General features: G+C 52.4%; 1 protein-coding gene across 1 annotated transcript in view; it reads right to left on the reverse strand.

Annotated features, from left to right (window-relative positions):
- The window catches only part of Sardh (sarcosine dehydrogenase), a 58707-nt gene that overhangs the window by 26051 nt on the left and 13114 nt on the right, over positions 1–19542 (reverse strand). Inside the window, exons 9-16 of the mRNA XM_057755821.1 lie at positions 16717–16803; positions 16435–16525; positions 14283–14424; positions 13110–13193; positions 12024–12137; positions 7594–7732; positions 5855–5968; positions 1456–1603 (exon numbers count right to left, since the gene is read on the reverse strand). Of these exons, the coding sequence (XP_057611804.1) occupies positions 1456–1603; positions 5855–5968; positions 7594–7732; positions 12024–12137; positions 13110–13193; positions 14283–14424; positions 16435–16525; positions 16717–16803 (919 nt within the window). The remainder of the gene's footprint in view (positions 1–1455; positions 1604–5854; positions 5969–7593; positions 7733–12023; positions 12138–13109; positions 13194–14282; positions 14425–16434; positions 16526–16716; positions 16804–19542) is intronic.

The following is a 19542-nucleotide window of genomic DNA, read 5'->3' on the forward strand; positions in this document are numbered from 1 at the left end:
CCATCCTTCATGCTGTTTCTTGCCTCGTTTCCAGTTTAGGCCCTGGGGATCCACCTAGCACAGGCCTGTATCTCTGGACCCAACACATGGCACCTTGCTAGTCGCCAAGGAGTACCATCTAGTCCAGGTGCAGCTTCTCATGAGGACTTTTGACTTCATGACTGGGGTGGTGATGAGGGTATGAGAGCACCTGATAGGTCCAGGGGTCCCCATCTCCCTCCGCCTTGGCTCCCAGGAACTGTGTGATCCTGGAAAATGTCTCTTCCTCTGTTTCATCAATAAGAAAAGAGCGATCACAACCACCTGGGATAGCTGACCTCGTCAACTTGTTTGGACTGAGGGACGCCTCCTAGATTAGGAGGGAGAGCCTCCAGGAGTTCCCCACGGGGCTGTTTCAGAGACCTTCTCTGAATGCGAGTGACATGGACACCAGACAAGAAAAAAGAAAAAGGAATAACCCCTTATGTGATCTCCTCTCTTTCACTCTCCCTCCCTCCCTCTCTTCCCCTTCTCCTCTCTCCTTTCTCCTCGTTCTCGTCCACTTTCCTCTCTCTCTACTCACCTCCCCTCTCTTTTCTCTCTTCTTTCTTCCCCTATCTTTTCCCTCCCCCCACAATCTTTGAACCTGTGGCTAAAAATAAGCCCTTCCTCCCTTAGGTCACTGTTCTACAGATAGATATTCAACACAGCAACAAAACACCTACACCAACACACCCACCCCCCACACACACACCCCAACATACCCCAACACACCACACACACCCCAACACACCCACACACCCCAACACACCCACACACCCCCCAACACCCTCCCCACACACACGCAGGTCTCCCAGTGGCGTCAGGAGTAAAGGCCAGGCCACCTTGGGCTCCCACTGGCTGAACTTGGTTGATGGTTGTTCACAACGCATTTGTTCTTCCTCTTCTGTTTCCCCTATCCTGCCCCTTCCCCAAAGCTTTGCCAGAGTGGGCTTTCCAGGGTGCACAGCTGTGCCACATCCTTGTGTCTAAGACCCTCAGTAGCATCCAGGGAATCCTCATGGGATCTTGATCCCTGCCCCATCAGGACCAAGGCTCAGTTGAGGATTATAGATCTTGAATGGTGGACGGCCTTGTCTGGCATACAGCAAGGGTCCGGAGGCCTCTCCTCAGCTCTCTTTACAAATGGGAGTGGGTCCACCCCTGGCCTGGCTCTGCCCACTTCAGGAGATGAAGAATCATAGCAGCCAGAGACTCAAAGGGCTCTTCACGGAACACAGGGCTGCAAAGCTAAGCTGACCCTGGTCCTGAGTTGACCCAAACCTGTTACTTTGAAAATCGCTCAGCCCAAGTAGCAGCCCAAGATGTCAGAGCACCCATTGTTCAGATGAGTGGTTCTGCCTGTGGGCTCCACTGAAGGACCTGGGGCCTAGGTGCACCAGATAACTGAGGTATCGGGTTCCTCTCTTCTCTCACCTGGCTGGGCCTTGGATACTGAGCAGGCCCAGATCTTCAGAACTATCCATAAGCTGGCACCGGAACTTCTGATCCTGTAGAACCGTTGTTATGTGGGACCAGTTGTGTTGGGCCACAGCTCCACCCACAGCCAGGTAGTAGCCATCCCCTAGAGGAGAAGTACCAGGTTTAGAACTGGACCTTGGGACAGGAAACACGGTGAGGATGAGTCTAAGGGACCCCAAACTCTTACTGCAGAAAGGGTATAATTTGATTCTGCAAGGACAAGTGTCAAAGGCTTCTGTCAGCTTCTCAGAAAAAAAGGCTTAAGACTCTGGTGCCTTCAGGTCCTGAGGGGTTCTAGCCCAGCCTCAACCACTAGGGCTAAGAGGCCTCAGACAAATATTTCCCCTTCTTTAGGTTTCAATGTCCTTACCAGTTCCCATCATTACTTCCCCCATGCCCCTGGACTCCCTGCCTCTGCCATTCTGAAGTTCACTGGGCTGGGCTTAGAAATGGAAGAGTTAGAGGTGACAGTTCCCTCATGATGGGTAACCTTGATGGTCGATTTGATAAGATCTAAAATCACCTAGGAGACAGGCCTGTGAGCATGTCTGCAGAAGGGGTTCTAGATTCAATGTATTCAGGTAAGAAGCCCCACCCTGACTGTGGCTGACACCTTGGGCTGGGGTACTAGACTAAACAAACAGGAGAAAGTGAGCTGAGCACCAGCATCCGTCTCTGCTTCCTGACTGTGGATGCAACCTGACCAGTTATCTCCAGGTCCTGCTGCTGTATTCTCCCTTCTGTGCCCTTGGATGTGAGCCGATGAGCTGCTCTTAATATAACCCGGATCACCCAGGATGTTAACACGTCAACTTCCCCCAGAAGTTCAGGGGGATGTGTTGGGAATAGGTGGAACCCATTGTCCCTATGGACATTGGGCATCCACAGAGTTGCACAGGCCCTGGGCCTCCACCGTTGGACACCAGCTCGCTCTGCTAGGCATTTGGGGAAACCACAGACTCAGAGCATAGTGGCCTTGGCCCCAGTAAACAAGCCCACCAACCTCAGTGGCCCCATCTGTGATTCAGGGTTGACAAAGATGTCATTGGAAAGGATGTTATGACCTGTGGCGGTCAGGTACCCCTGAGCCATTGCCTTTACCACCCCTGGACCAGTTTACAAAACCTGGTACAAAGGAGGCAGGGTGGGAGGCTTCTATTGTGGCCCCCATCTTTCCAACCTCCTTCCTCGCTGACTCCCACAAGGCCCCTCTGTCTCGCAGTGAAGGCCCTAGAAAGTCCCTGAGCTTCTGGGTCCTGATCATTTGCTTAGGCAGCAGGATGCAACTGGAAGCACCTTAGAAGGCTGCTGGGAGGAGGCAAAGCCACAACAGGCACAGGAAGGATGGCACCATGTACTTGCTCCGCCTCCCTTCCCTTCAAAGGCCCCTTCCTGGCCAAGCTTTCCCAAACCAGCCTTGCAGCCCCTCCATATGGGACTTGTTTCTATTGAGAGGTGTCTTGACCCTGCCCAGTCCACTCCCTTGCTTGCTGCTTCTCCACCTCCATGACCAGGCATTGTCACCTCCTCCTGGAAGCCCTCTCACCCCTAACCTTGCAGAGTTCCGTAACAGTCTGAGTCTGTGACAACCAGACCTAGGCACCGCGCCTGTCCCTCCATCCAGTCTCCTCACACTACTGAGGCATCCTGAGAAGCATCCTCTGAGCCATGGGTAGCAGAAGGCCTGAGTCCTCAAATCTGCCACCTTTATTTCAGAGACCCCTCCCTCATAGGAATACATGCCTCCATGGAAAAATGCAGTCTTGGGAGGCACACAAGCTTTGGCCAGGCTGTCCCGTGCACTCTCTGCAGCTTACTGGCCTGTGTCCATCTTTCTGAGCCTCTCCGTTTTCTCCTGTACAATGGGTCTGCCTCCAGCACAGGGCTACTTAGGGGGCAAAATGATAGCAGAGAACCAGTTAGGGCCCACCAAAGCCTCTTCCCTTCCTCCTCACGAGTATAAAAGAGGGAGAGGGTAGGAAAGGGAGGGAAGGAGAAAGATAGGGGAGCAGAAGGCTCCCTGATCCCTGGCTGGAGTTATCAGAGGATGTTTGAATTCTGAACAGGGTCCTCAGACATCACCAACCCCCTATGCATACTTCAGCCCCCATTCTGTTACCAGCCTGAGTAACAGACTCAGTAAGTACCAGCTGGCTTGAGAGGAATGAGCCTGTTTGCCCTGGGCAGCCATCTCCACTCAGTCGCCCTACAGAAACAACGCAGGGCCTGGGACATGGTGAAAGGCAGACCCGCATGAGCCAAGAGGTAGGGTCTCACCCAGACACCTCTCCACCACTTCTGGGTGTGGGGCGAGCATTGTGGGTGGCAGATCTCACATGCCATTTTCATTATGTCGGTGTGTTTCTTTCAAGCAAGTACACCTTTTATAATATTAAGAAAGATGAATAAAGATAATTTAAAATTGCTTCCGAGACTGACAGCTGCTTAGTACACAGCCTTGATCACATGTAAATTGCCACATTCTCTTGACACCCTGGAGCTCTGAGTCACATGCATAATTAACGTGCTTATTAAATATACACATAATGCAATTGTGTATGCAGCCCAGGACCTATATCAGTGCAGGAGACACTTCTCTACTAATTTGTGGTGTCCTGGGATACACGACCGTCAGAGCATGGGGCTCACTGGATCATCTGACCATGTCCCCTGGGTGCAGGCCTCCCCCAAGCACTCAACCCCAGGAACTGTGCACAGGGTAGGAGGTACAAGAGAATACAACACAAAGCACTTTCTTTTTTTTTTTTTTTTAAATATTTATTTATTTATTATGTATACAATATTCTTTCTGTGTGTATGCCTGAAGGCCAGAAGAGGGCACCAGACCTCATTACAGATGGTTGTGAGCCACCATGTGGTTGCTGGGAATTGAACTCAGGACCTTTGGAAGAGCAGGCAATGCTCTTAACCGCTGAGCCATCTCTCCAGCCCCCCACAAAGCACTTTCTTGATAGCTTCCAGCAAGGTCGTTATTGCCAAGATGGGGGAACTGGAGCTTGGGAGGCTTCGTCTAATCTAGATCCTCTTAGCTCTTATTCAGTTCAGTAGCAGCTGGAGGAAGTGGGTTCTCCTGTCCCCATTTCACAAATAGGGAAACTGAAGCTCAGAAAGTTAAGGTCTCAAAATTTTAAAATTACAGGGCTGGAGAGATGGCTCAGTGGTTAAGAGCACTGGCTGCTCTTCCAGAGGTCCTGAGTTCAATTCCCAGCAACCACATGGTGGCTCACATGTGGTGCCCTCTTCTGGCATGTGGGCATACATGGAGGCAGAATGTTGTATACTTAATAAGTAAATAAATCTTTAAAAAAAAATTAAAATTACAGAAAATAGTGGTGAGGATGCAGGTTGGGTTCACCCCCTCCCCCCCAGCACCACCACAGTACAAAAAGATCAGAACTGTTGACTGTATCACACATAGATAAGGGAACTGACTCCTTAGTGAGTATCCTCCCCTCCCTCTCTACCAATGCCCAGACTGGGGCTTAGCCCCAGGAGGCTTCAGGAACAGGGGAAAGAGATAGGAAGTAGCCAGGGTCCATATGGGCCAATACTACCCATTGCTGCTCTCGTGGATGGCAGCCCAGAGAGTCACAGTTGGTTTCTACCCCCCCCCATGAAGTATATAAGCTACTCCTATGAAGCATCAATGGCTTCTTGGAGAAAAGCCACACCCACTTTGTTCCCTCTCTTCTCCTGGTGGGCATAGGCCACAGGAGGGGGGGCAGAGCTGCCCCTGTGGAAAGTGACAGGTAGGCTCCAAGACTCAGGTGACGGGAGGTCATTTGTCTAGATGTAACAACAAAAACTGTGCAAGCAGGACTAAAGTGCTGATCGGCTTGTCATCAGGTGTGTGCAAGGAGAAGCGGAGGGACACAGAGGTCACCCAGGTGTCAATAATGGCTGGGTGCTGAGCCAAGTATTACAGGACCAGGACCAGCCCGGGCCTGAAGGTGGCAGTGGCTGAAGAACGGAGACCAGCCCAGATGTCAGGGGAGAAAGAGGGTGAGCTCTGAGTGAGAGGTGTGCCCTTCCTCTGGGCTGATGCTGGACAGCTGGGCTGAGTCAGCCACACTAAGGCCGCTCCAACATGCCACAGCACCAGCAGGTTCAAAGACATAATTACAGAGTGCTCAGAGCAGCAACACGGCTGCCTGGACACAGCCAGCATTTAGCCTGAAATGAGACAGCTAATCTCCAGGTCCTGACCACAAGTGGACATGACAGGTGATTATATAGTCATCCTGGACAACGCTCCTTGGCCTTCCGGCTACCAATGACTGCCAGTCCCCTGATCAGGTCACATCCATGCCAAGGCTTCTCACGGCAGCCTTACCTTCAAAGGCAGGGGCCAGGGGACTGGCCTGGGTGCCAGGAGCCAGGCGACTGACGGTCAGGTCGCTCTCCGTGCCTCCCTGGTGGTTCAGCATACAAGTGTACACAGTTGAGCCTGGCAACAAGGACCGAGGTGTGAGTTCCACAAAGCCTGCTCTTCCTCAGGGCCTAGAGGACCCCATGGCAGGTCTTCCTCATAAGACATGTAACTCTATTCCAACCAATCAGACTATTGATGAGGTCACCCATGGTTGCCACCTGGGGAGGGGTGTTCTTCGAAAATGCTTACCTGACTCCTCTCTCATCCCTACCCTCATCACCCTCAGCAGCATGCTTGAATCAGTATCTGTGGTGTAAGTGGTCGTGTATGTGAACAATGGGCAGATGGAGAAACGAGTGAGGTGAGTGGGCTGGGTGGAAGGGTGGGCGCCCTGGACAGTGGATAGACAGAGAACAGGGTGGTAGAAAGGGCTGAAAGACAACTGGAGGTAGTAGGGGCTGAGCAGGAGGGTGGAGCCATTGGCAGGTCTGCAGGAGCAAGGCCAGCTGCACAAGGGGCTGATGGCCGCTGACCGGCTGCACACGGATGTCTTAGGTTGAATCATACCCCACAAATAGACATATTAGGGTTTTAACACCAAGGGTTTGCAGGTGAGGCCTGCTTAGAGGTAAGGTCTTCATAATGCTGTGTGAGGGACAGCCATTCAGACAGACTCCCATCCAGAAGGATTGTTTACAGAAAGGAGAAAGTTAAGGCCTGGGGAGTCGACTCAGTGTGTTCAATCCATGGGACCCATGTCAAACGTGATGCTGGAGAGGCAGAGATCCCTGGGACTCCATGGCTTGCCAGCCTAGCCTACTTGGTGAGCTTCAGGTCAGTGAGAAACCCTGTCTCCAAAATAATAAGGTGGATGGTTCCTGAGAAATGACACCCAAGAATGTGCTCTGACCTCCACATGCACATGCATACATATGAACACACACACACACACACACAGAAAAGATGAGGGACCCAACATGCAACATCAGAAGCAGAGATGGGCGAAGAGGTTGCAACCCAAGCAAGGCCAGTGCTCCCGACCTCCACCAAGTTGGAGAGGCAAGAGAGAGCCCACTCGTAATAGTGGAGCAAATGGGCTTAGCCAGCACCCTGATTCTGGCCTCTGGCTTGCAGGACCAGGACACAATCCATCTCTTATTCTAAACCACCCAGCTTGTGCCACTTGTTACAACGGCTATGGGAAAGGAATAAAAGATGAGGATGGGTGGGTGGATGAGTAAGACGGTGGTAGGTGGGTGACAAAAAGATGCTTATCCCAAATATCTCATGGGATACAACATAACAAAAATGGTTCATTATTTACTCGCGATCAAAATGTAACTAAGCATTATGGATTTTTAATTCTGGCAAGTCCACAGAGGGAAAGCACCCCAGTGGTGGGGAGACGTGACTGGGCTCAAGGGCCAGGAGATACCGCTGAGTACTATGACCATGTATCCTAGCAAAGAAAGACGGGATCCAGAAAGGGGAAAGAAGAAACATTGAGGGGAGAGATGGAGGAGGAGGAAGACCATGGGTTGAGGATTGGTGACAGGACATAGAAGCCCAGATAACAGACTGGTCAGACCCAGGAGAAGAACGATAGGTTCCCTGTCTGTGCCCAAGGCTATGCCCATGGAGTGTTCCATCTGAAACCGAAGTGGGAGAGGAATGGATCTTGCCCACCCTGGACCCGGTACCTGGGGGTCGGTTGACATCTGCTGAGAAGAGCCAGTCAGCGGCCTTCCTGGCGTCCACCCCCAGCAGGTAGAACTTCCCAAAGTAAGACATGTTGAACACAGCAGCAGCCCGTCGGCAGGCCAGACATTCCTCCCGGATCTGAAAGGCCCAGTGGAGGAAGACTTTTCGGGGTGCAGGCCTTGGAGACATGGGACTGGACCTTTCCTGATACACATGCCCAGAGCCCCCCAACTCCTGCCCCCCTCAGCCTCTCAAGTCATCCGAACTCGGGAACCCACCATTATACATTCTTCTCTAAGAGGGGAGCACACAGGGGACATTGGGCACCGAGTCATAAACAGGCTCTGTCATTCAAAAGAATTGGCATACAAGTCAGGCATGGTGACACAGGCCTGTCATTCCAGCACTGGGAAGGTAGAAGCAGGAAGACCAGAGGTTTAAGCTAGTGACCCTGCCTTTCTCTCTGAGAAACTAGAGAGAATGTTAGCTAAATGGACAACAAGCAGAAGGAAAGACAGTCAATATATAAAGCCTACTCCATTTCTGGGCATAAGCACAGAGCAATCTAAACCAAGAAAACAACTCCATTTTCATAGCCCCCAAAGCCATAAAAATATCTAGAAGTAAGTTTGACAATAGAAATGCAAAGTTCTTCTTATAAAAAGTTAAAATATATGTGTGTAGACACATGAGCAAGTGTGTACGGAGATCATGGGTTGATATCTGGTGTCCTCCTCAATTGCTCTCTGTGTTGCCTTTGAAGCAGGGTCTCTCACTGACCCTGAAGCTCACTGATTTGCTTGACTGGCTTGCCTAGGTTTTTCTGTGGTTGTCTTTGGGTATTTTTGTTTGCTTGGTTGGTTTTTGTTTTGGTTTTTCAAACAAGGTTTCTTTGTGTAGCCCTGACTGTCCTGGAACTTGCTCTGTAGATCAGGGTGGCCTCGAACTTGTAGAGATCCACCTGTTTCTGCCTCCCAAGTGCTGGGATTAAAGGTGTGCGCCACCGCCGCCCAGCAATCCCTGGCTTTTTCTGTCCAGCCTGGGGATCTCCTCAGACCCTGATGAAATGTTTTTGAGGAAAAATAATGACCAAGACCAATGGAAAGACACCAAAGTTCACAAGGCAGAAGATATGCTGTCGGTAAGGTGACCACACACTCAAGCTGATCTATAGATCTGACTTGGTCCCTATCACAACCTCAGCTGGATCATTCGCAAAGGCCACAAGCTCACCCTAAAATCCACATGGAATTCCAAGGGGCCAGAGGATCCTAAACAATCTTGAAAAAGAAGAATCAATGTGTTCGCACTTCCTGATTCCAACACTTGCTGGTATGGGGTGGAGCTACAGCCAACAAAATATCCAACACTTGCTGGGGGGAGGAAAGCTACGGTAGACAAAGTAGTGTTGGGTTGCGCTAGTGATGGAGACGTGGACTAACGGGGTAGAGCCAGAATCTGGAAATCACCCTCACGTTAATGGAGACTGGTTTTCAACAAGGGCCCCAGGAGAACTCCACGGGGTCTCAGCAATTAGATACTCACAGCAAAAGAAAGAAGCCTGAACACTTCCTCATACCACACACAAGTCTCCAGACAAACACAGGCTGTAGACACAAGGGCTAAAGTGACAAACCCTTCATAGAAAACATGGAAGTATGAGTTTGCGCCCCAGCCAGTCTCTTAGACAAGACGTTGAAGACACCAGTAATACAGGGTAAGAGATATGAATTGGACATCATCAAAACTTCAGGCATTTATACAAAAGGATTAGAGTTTGTTTTGCCAATGATTCCATAATGCCAGTGAAAAGGGAATGGAAGAGACTTATATATTATACATCAAATCAGGGACTTGTGTCCAGGATATGTATTTATTTTAGGCTTCGTATGTATGTGTGGTGCATGCTTATGTGCATGGACTGTGCATGCCAATATACGGCTGCAGGGGCCACAGGACATTGGGTGTCCTGATCTTAACAGATTCCATCTTTTTCTCGAGTCAGGGTCCCTCACTGATCGTGTGGGGGGAACAGAGTAGGGAATGGGAGTGACTCCTGGCAGCTGTGGGGTTTCCTGAGTGGAGCGATAAAGCCCAAGAACTCGCCGAGGCATGGGGAATGGAAAGTTTTCAATGGATGGAGTGTGTGCCGTGGGAATTGCGTCTCGATAAAGGTGTTAACAATGAAAAGCCTCCTCCTGGCCACTGATCAGCTGCGCCAACCTTACTTTCATTACTGAGGGTAGAATGATGGTGGGAGCCGCTGCCACGGGCTGGACAGCCAACGTGAGTCTCCGGAAGCTGATCCACACAACTGCTCACCCAGTAAGATGACTGCCACCAACTCTCGGTATCCCTAGGGCTCTGGAGTCCAGAGCAGCACAGTGGAAAAGTCACAGAAACATTGCCAGTCTGGCCATAAAAAGGCCCTCATCATAAGGGCAGTAGTGGAGGTCTCCGATGCCACCCCCAGAGCTGAGCAATCGGCCTTTTAGACCTTGTAGTAGTAGGCTTCCGGGCAAGCATCAGACCGGGCTTAGCCTTCAGCCAGCAGGTTGGCATACCGACACTACCTCCTGAGGCCTTGGCTCCTCTGCCTCCCTCCAGACATCATTAAGGACCACTTGTTGTCGGCCAGGCTTTGAGGTGCCTTCGCTGGCACTGTGTGAGCTGCCGACCCAAACCCAAACAGCTTCCTGGGCTGACACTCGCTGTCTGCCTGGCTGGGGAAGCTGCCAATGAGAATAAGTGTGTGTCTCATGCTCAGGGACCGTCTCTGGTGCATTTGCGGAGGCTGGATGGAGCTGCTAAGCCAAACTGGCATCTCCCCCGAGCTTCCACACCCTCCAGGGCCAGGAGTCCCACAGGCTGTAGAAGCTGCAGGTGCTGAGGTGCCAGACGCAGACAGGCTCTCCCTTGAGGAGGCTGTATGGACTGGGCACCAATCCGGCCCTGCGACTGTCGCATTTTACAGAGCTCCTGACTCCGGCTACCACCCCAGAAAGCCCTGACCTGCCTTAGTAATTTCCTTCTCAAACAAGCGTTAGGGAAAACACCGGGAACAAATGAGCCCTTGTCTTCAGGACTGGCCACACTATGCCATGAAAACAAGAGCTCTGGTTCAAGAGTTTGGGGAGGCACAGATACCACTGACATTGACTGTAAGGCCGAGTGATGGCAGTCCCTGCCTGTCAAGTCCTACCCTGGATGCCATGATGCCTTCCTGTTGTTCTGCCCATAGTCTAGGGCCCAGGCTGAGGGCTTAGCTCTGTACCTACCTCAGACACACAAGGGACATCGCAGGTGCCTCAGGCATAGCGACAAGGCCAGAGACAGCTATACTTCTTAGAAGAGCTAGGAGTGGTGTGGCTATCATCACTGCTCATTCTGTGTGAGCTGCCTGTGGGATACAGGCTGCTGCAGGAATACCTGGCCCGAGACTCAGCACCTCATCCCTCATACGGTGGAGAGACAGGCACATTGGGGAGGGACCACAAGCTGCCCGCAGAGTCTCACCTACCCACCTTTGAGTGCGTGAACAACTCTAATGTTGCAGCCTCTTCTGGCCTCTTCTGCTTTATTTGGAGGCGCCATCCAGTGGCCTTGGGCACAGGGCCAACAAGCCCACTTTGTTCTAGACCCACTCCATTGTAAGTGGAGGTTGGAAGCCTCTGTGGTACCCAAGAAGAGGAAGCCCCATCCCTCATGGATCTGCACAGCCTCAGGCCCAGAGGACGAAGAGAGGGTACAGTCTTATCTCAAGCTCATGGTTTGTTTGTCAGCTCAACACAAGCTAGAATTATGTGGGAAGAGGAACCTTAGCTGATACAACACCTCCATTCAGATTGCGTATAGGAAAATCTGTAGGGCATTTTCTTGATTGACAACTGACGTAGATAAGCCTAGCTCACTGAGGGCTGTGTCGCCCTGGGCAGGTGATCCTGAACTGTAAGAGAAGCGGACCATAGAAGATGTGAGGAGGGAACCAGTAAGTTTCACTCCTCCGTGGTCTCTGCTTCAGTTCCTGCCCCCAGGTTCCTGCCTCAAGTTTTTGTCCTTCATGATGGACTGCAAGCTATAAGCTGAAACAAACCGTTTCCTCCGCAGGCTGCTTTTGATCATTGTGTTTTATCACAGCTATAGAAACCTCAACTAAGACAGCCCACCCAGGCCAACTGGCTCAATCCTGCCCCTTGCTGCCCTCCAGCAGCAATACTGAAGGGCTCTCAGCCCTGACTGCCGGTGCAGAAGAGAGAGAGGGAAAGGAAAACATTACATGGTTTGCACAAAACTGTAGTAGCAAGAAAGAGGCGAGCCTGGAGCCCCCCACCCGGAAAGCCAAGGGCCCCTCGGGCAGCTGAGCAGTGGATTCTACATGAGGGACAAAAAGCAGCGGGGGACTGGGCTAGACTCAGCTCAAGCTGCTTACCACGTGGTGGTGGGGTGGGAAGTCGAAAGTGTACTCATCCCCCAGCAGCCTGCTGTAGGCGTAGTTCCCGTGCGCCTGCTTTCCGTAGGCTCCGTAGTAGTCATAGTCAAGGACCTGTTACAGAAAAGTGAGGCCATCTCTCACTCTCCCTTCCTCTTCCCTCCTTGTTGTGGCTTGAAGGTAAAATGTTGCGGCCTGAAGGTAAAATGTCCCCGGTGGGCTCCTGGGTTTAGCACTTGGTCCTCATCTGGGGGTGCTGTTCCAGAGGCTGTGGACTGTCTAGGAGGTGGAGCCTTGTTGAAGTAATTGGGTCAAGGGAGAAGAGGGGGCTGAGACTTTGTAGCTCAGCCTTACTTGCTTTCTGCTCTCTGCTTCCTGACTGAAGATACAATGTAGCCGACCGCCCTGTGTTCCTACCACCATGCCTTCCCTACTACATTGCTACATCCTCACCTAAGACAGCCACCCAAGCCAGCTGCCTCAGTCCTGCCTCTTGCTGCCCTCCAGCAGCAATACTGAGGGACCCTCAGCCCTGACTGCTGGCGCAGAAGAAAGAGAGGGAAAGGAAAACATCACATGGTTTGCACACACCTAGATGTGGGTCTCAAAGCCTCTGTGGCCTACTCCCAGGGGCTGTTCCTAGCCAACATATGGGACCGTTCAGTGGGTAAACTAACACACAGAGGCACAATTCCTCCCACTGACAGCAACGAGCAGCTGGTGTTGCCAAATATACATTCTGAAGGGTGCGTAAAACGGGGCTGCTTTCCTCCTAGAACCAGGAATCTGCCATTCTGTCCACACTGTGGGTCTGTGCTGGTACCCAGTGCTTGCCCACTGGATCCGGGAAGCCTGGTCACTGCAAGCAAACTGAGAGCCAAGCCTTTGCGGATGCCTCACCACTGGGATGCCGAGAACTCTTTCTCAGATTGGTACTCGGTTTCCTGAGTGTGGACAGCTGACCTGTCACCACAGCCTGAGGCACACTGGATTGGCTTAACTCGGGTGGCTGGGAGGATGCTGGGATGAGGATGGGTATGAGAGGCCCAGGGTCACACAGACCAGTGCCCAGGCATCGTCACTCACCGGAGCTGTTTCTTGGGTGCTGAACCATCCCGGCCGTTCCCAGCCATGTCGTTCTTGAAACACACAGCCTTGTCCAAGCAGTTCCTGGATGGAGACAGAGAGGGCCCATCACATAAGGCCAGACACCGGGGCACCCACCACCCAGACCCAAGAATGCTAAGGGAAGCAGGGTGCCCAGCTCTTCCCCCAGAATCCCCTCAGCACCTTCACCTCACCACAATAATCCCTCATCTAGAGAATGACCTGCTATGAGTTGTGTCCCCCAATCCCCACCAATCAGGACATATGCTGAAGCCCAAACCACTGCATGACAGTCTAGAGACAGAGCCTATGGAGAAAGCATTAGGGCTGAATAAGGTCACACAGTAAATCCCGATCCCAGAGGGCTGGTGACCTTCCAAGAAGAAGAGTTCCCAGGATGCTCTCTACTCTGGGAGGACATAGCAAGACAGTGGTTGTCCTCAGCCTTGGTCAGGAACAAGCTCAGGGGCAACTTGGTCTTCAGTCTCCCAGGATACAGAGACTGTATCCCAAGAAGACTGTGATGAGAAGTCTGTCTCTTCTCACGCACAGCCTGGCTGTTCCTCTGACATGTACCTGGACATACTTACCATGCCCTCTACCACCCAGACCCCACCTGCCTGCTGCAGCATGGGACAGACTCCTGTGTGTGTGTGTGTGTGTGTGTGTGTGTGTGTGTGTGTGTGTGTAGAGGACAGAAGACAACCTTGGAAGTTATTCCTCAGGTGCCATCCACCTTGTTTTATGAGACAAGATTTCTCATTGAGCCTGAAGCTCACTGACTAGGCTAAGCAGGCCAGGGAGCCTCCTGCATCTGCTTCCCCAGTACTGGGATCATAAACATGGACCACCATGCCCAGTTTTTTTATATGTAGCTTCTGGGAATTGAACGCAGGTCTTCCTTCGTGCTTGCATGCAAATACTTTACCAACTGAGCTATCTCCCTCACCCCTGAGTCTGGTTTTCAGGACATCTGCCTCTCCACTTGGTCTAAAGCCCCTGCAGGAGCTAGGCTCCCCCACTCCAACCCTGGCACAGCACCCTATACAGAATTCATGGAACACAGGCCTACAATAGAGTACCCCACATGTGTCTGTTACCCTAACATCCCAAGGCCCTCCAGGAGCCTTAACTTGCGTATATCTGGTATACCTCGTGCAGGGGATCTTTCCTCATGTTGCGTCCTGCCAGTGGCTCATCATGGGGGAAGACAACTGAGTAGTTCTTGGCATAGGATTCATGGCTGCGCTCACGGATCCAACGGGAGTGGTCCGTAAGCGAGTGATGGAAACGCCTGCCGCCAATGAAGGAGATGGATCACTGTTTGCGGACAACCTGTCAGGGATCCAGCCTGCAGTCTGGGCCTGGGTTAGCCTCTTCACCTGGTCATGAACCACTCCGCTCACAGCTAACCCAGCTAAGGGTGTCATGAGGAGGCCAGTACACAGTAGATTTCTGCCAAGTTGGGTAAAGCAACCATACATATGGCCCAAGATAGCCAGGGGTGGTGGGTGGTCCATCTTCCCATTTCACAGATCCAGAAATCAAGGCTCAGAGAAGAGGAAGGACTAGCCCAGGGCCACACAGTTGGGGGTGTTGGGTGGGCAACTGAGACCTATCTGTTCGGCTGTGAGAGACGTATCTGCTGTTGTCTGGAGGCCCCTAGTGATGAGAAAGCCCTGGGACCATCCTTTGCAGCTGGGGTCTAGACATGCCCAGGACCCAGTGACTGGCTGCCCTACCCACACATGTCCCCTACTGAGGGTACCTCCTTATAGATGAAGGTGAAGGCGTGCATCCTGTCCTTGATCTACTTATAAACAGGTGACCCATAAGGGGGAAATGGACACAGAAGAGAGGCTCTGGTTTGCGCAGCCCCTGCCCGGTGATTCTTTCTGTGTCTGTCTTCCTCTGCATCTGTCTGTCTCTGTGTGTCTCTCTCTGTGTGTCTGTCTCTCTGTGTCTGCCTCTTTGTCTCTGTCTCTGTCTGTCTCTTTCACATACACACACACAAACACATGCACACTCACAGGCCTGGAGTCCACAGTGGGTACTCAGGTGTCCGCAAAGGTACAGCTGACCCCGGCTAATCTGGTCCAGGTTGAATGGAGCCCTGATGACACTGGAAGGGGGACACTGAGGATGGTTCTGTGGCTCTGACCACACAGCTGAAGGAGGTCAGGCTGCCCCGCTCTATTTGCAATAGGAGGAGTATGAACAGGCCCTTCCCTGAGGCCCCTTGCAGCTGTACCATTTCTAGAACATTCTTCTCTGATAGGAAAACATAGGCGTGGCTACAGAGTCTCTGAGGGGATAGAGCAGACCTCACAGCACCAGAAGCCGGGTAGGGGGTGGCACTCTGGGGTTCTCAGAGTTGGCCATCTGTCTTCGTGATGGCAGACGCCACCTCCCCCATGGATGCAATGTTCTCATCCAGCCAAGAGGAGGCAAGCTGGCAGGGCTGTGGGACATCCGGCACTGAGCCAACAGCCCCTCCACCCAACTCTGTCCCCATGTCAGGCCAGCAGGGCAACTGGATCTCTCCTGGAGACTATTGGCTAGGAACACACACTGACTGCAGACAGAACACACCGAGAAGCAGCTTCTTTAATGGCTCCTCAGTCCCTGTGCTGCCCCTGCAGGGCCTGATATGTCCCCAGTAATGGGCCGCACTGCACAGGTCAATGTGGCTATTCTAAGGGTGGGATATGGAGCCTGGGCCAGACAGGACTAAGGAGTTTCCTGCTCCTTGCCTGGGAACCTTTGTAGCAGGCTGTGGAGCGCTAGGATGCCTTCAGGCTCCTGTCATCAGCATTTGACCCAAGTTACATGGCTCAGTACCCAGAACTTCCCCATAGACTCAAGTCACTCTCTGTACCCACACCAGCCTGTCCATGCTGACTGCCCTGCATCATGGGGCAGAGCCTGCTCAGTGTTGATTGAGACCGACTCATGTCTAGCCACCAGACAAGGAGCCCAGCTCCTGGTCCTAACAATGGTCCCAGCTGGGCTCTTTTCCCTAGCCTCAGTCTCCCCATCTGTGCAGTAGGACGATGGGATTCTGCTGATGAGGACAGTGGCTCAGGCAGGACCTAGGCCAAGAGAACCTGGACTCTGCAGAGGCTGTGGTCTGCCAAACCTAGGTGCTCCTCCTGACACCTCCCACCAACCATTGCCTTCTTCCTCCCACCCTTGTTGCCCCACTTCCAAGAGATCATCTGGATTTCAAGAAAGGTTCCTTGCTAAAATAGTGCTCATCTCTTTCCCCCACTGCCTTCTCTCTAGCTCCAGCCACCACACTTGCCTGATGTCATAGCTGTACATGTCCTTCTCCGGGCGCCCGTGGACAATCCAATTGGCCAGCTCGTGCCCACAGCCACCACCCAGCATCATGCCTGGCGAGGTGGGAATGCAGGGCTAGTCTTCTCCGCACACCCTCCACACCCAACTTTACACACCCATCTCCATGGAAGCCCCCCGTCCCATTCTCACACCTGGGTGTAGAGGGTGGCAGGCCTTTCAGCAGGACTGAACCCTGCACCACAGGCCTCCCCATCTCCACACCACCTATCAGGTGCCCCCTCACCTGCACTGTTGAAACCACAGCCAAGGAAGAATCCACGGAGCTCAGGAGCCTCCCCCATCAGGGGCTTATGGTCGGGCGTGAAGGATTCTGAAAAGAAGGAAGGCCTCAGACTCCTTCAGACCTCAGGCCCTTGGGGTAGGGTATCCTAGGACGTCAGGGATGGGAAAGTGGTTCTTGGATACCTCTTTTGTTGAAATCCTTTATCCTTATGATCCAAGACAATACTGTTTCCTCCAGGAAGCCTCCCTGGTTGCTCCTGTCCTTGTTCCCCTAAGCATTTCCCCTGGGTCCTATCAGCTCTGCCCCATGGGCCCAGATTCATCTCAAGAACATCGTCATTGCTCCACCAACAAGGGGCCTTCTTTGACCAGCACAGTGCTGCAACGCCCCTCACTGAGCCACCATCTTCCTGTGTCGTTGCCTGCTGGATATTGAGGGCAAGGACCAGCCTTGCTATAGGCCATGGACTCAGGCTCAGCATAGAGGTTAGCCAGGTTCTCAATGTGTGCTCTTAATTAGTGATCATATTTTCTTTACAGTCAGGGTGCCTCGGAGATCAGGGGACATTGCAGCCACAGTGACGGATTCATTCCTGCTTGACTCCTCAGGCAAGTCATTCTGCCTCTCTGTGACAGTTTCCTCTATGATCAATCAGGGTTCCAGTACTGACTCCATAGGGCTGGGTTATCATACAAACATTTGTCAAGACAGACAAACAACAGTCAAGACAGAACAGAACTCAATCTACCCAGCAGAACTGGTCGGACAGCAAAGAAGACAGAATCCAAACAGCCAAATAAGCAAAAATGAAGGTGTCTCATAGAAGGTGCCCCCAAAGTAACCTCAATGCTCCCGGTAGTCTTGCATGGCACGAACCATTACTGCCCAGTGTTTTATCACAGGAGAGGAAAATGTCTGGCTGGGGACTGTTGTGCATCAGTAGCTCAGCAAAACTACCCGGATCCATCCAATCCCAGGTAGAGAAGTTACATGCCCATCCTCTCCCCAAAGGGTGATTAGAGACCAACCTGATGATGGGCACAGTGTCTGAGCTGAGGGGCAACTGACTGGGGAACAAGAGGAAGCTTTCAAACAGTAAGAAGCTGCTGGCACATCAGAGGGCAATGGCAGAGGAGACAGGGCCAAGCGACCAAGCACTTGTCCCTTAGAAAGGACCACCCCCACTTGTCCCACAGGAAGGCCCATCCCCGATATCAGTGCCAAAACGTGTAAGGCCAAAGCCAGATATTGTATTAAGAAACAGTCCTGAAACAGGCTGTGAGAGGCCGAAACAGAGGGTCTCCTGATCCGCCACACCACACGCACTGGCCAAATAGGAGCTCAGCATTTTCTCATGGTTCCACAGTAGCCCTGTGTGCTCAGAGGGACTTGGCATTGGAATGAGTATCCTGAGGGAGGGCTCGAAGCTGGCAGACCTGGAGGAGCCTAGTATGGTGAAGCTCACGGTGATGCTACACTGGAGAACCAGCAGGGAAGGGGAAGAATTTGGCCTGCAGGGCCAACTGCCTTTTACCCTTCTACTAGAAGGCCTCGCAGAGGGGAAGAAGGCCTGGGATGGAGCTCAGGTGACTCTCCATGGTCCTGTGTGAGGCTAGACTGTATGCGTGAGGGTGGGGGCAGTCATCTGGGTAGGACCAGAGAGGCTGGAGAAGGTGACAGGAGCCATGTCCAGGTCTAAAAAGATAAGAGGGGTCTCAAGCAGATTTGTCGGAGCTGGGGATGGAACTTAGGTAAGGAGGCATGTGTAGAGTACAGGGTCCCTTAGATTTTTGAACATAAGCAAGACTGAGAAACTTCAGGACACTGGAGCTCCTAGCAGCGTGAATAGAAGGACTTGAATTTGCCACCCCACCTTGGCTCTGAGCTCTCAGCCAGCCTACTAGGTCTATGAGCTCTGTCTTCCCCTAGCCAAAGTCTGAGGTTGGGACATCTCTAAATTCTGGAGGCCCAAACCTCTGAGCTGTCTGGCAAGGAGAAAAGCTATCCACCCCCAACCCCTATCCCCAAACCTACCCCCGCTGCTAAGAGACCAGACCCAAGCCATCTTCCCAAGGATACTTTCCCCAAAATAGGGCCCCATGGGGAGTGACAGCTTCCAGGCTAATTAGACAAAAAGAGCCGCTGGGGACATTCGTGCCCTTGGGAGTCTTCCTGTGTTTCTCACCATCAGTTCAACTCTGGCTGAGCAGGGACGTGAGTCACAGCCCTCACCCACGTCCCAGATCAGGCGTGCTCTCGGTCTGCTCACAGAGGCTAGCAGCTGACTCCATCTGGCCTCCCTGGGACTGCACCCGGTGCCACAGCCTTCCTCGTCAGCCACACATATGCACACAGATTGAGTCGGCTGCTTTGTAGCCACCAAGCATGCCCAGACAGTGAGAGCCAGCCTCCACAGAGGGCTAGAGCACCCTCCATCTCTCCTGTACCATGGAAGACCCTTAGCCTCCTGGCTCCCTGATGTCCCCTTCCATCCATAAGGCTTCATTGTCAGTGACTGGCTTGGCCCCAGTCTGTGACTTCTCAGTCCCATGTCACCTCTGCTGACTGGTGTTCTGTTTCTACCTCCCAGGACACACACTTTGGTAACCAGAGGCTCCCAGCCTACTACTCAGTCTGTGGAACTGAAGACAGTCTCCTTTTGGGCTATCCTGCATCTTTCTGAGCTTGACTCTCAAGGAACCTGAACTGGAGGACCGTTTGCCCTGTAGAAAGCAAGAAACACACCCTGAGATTCTGCCGAGACCACGGTTCCACCCTGCCGTGTGTGGTTTTTATCTCAACCCAGCACTCTCTGGCTCTGATGGC

This window comes from Chionomys nivalis, chromosome 22, assembly GCF_950005125.1.
Source record: "Chionomys nivalis chromosome 22, mChiNiv1.1, whole genome shotgun sequence".
Taxonomy (NCBI): domain Eukaryota; kingdom Metazoa; phylum Chordata; class Mammalia; order Rodentia; family Cricetidae; genus Chionomys; species Chionomys nivalis.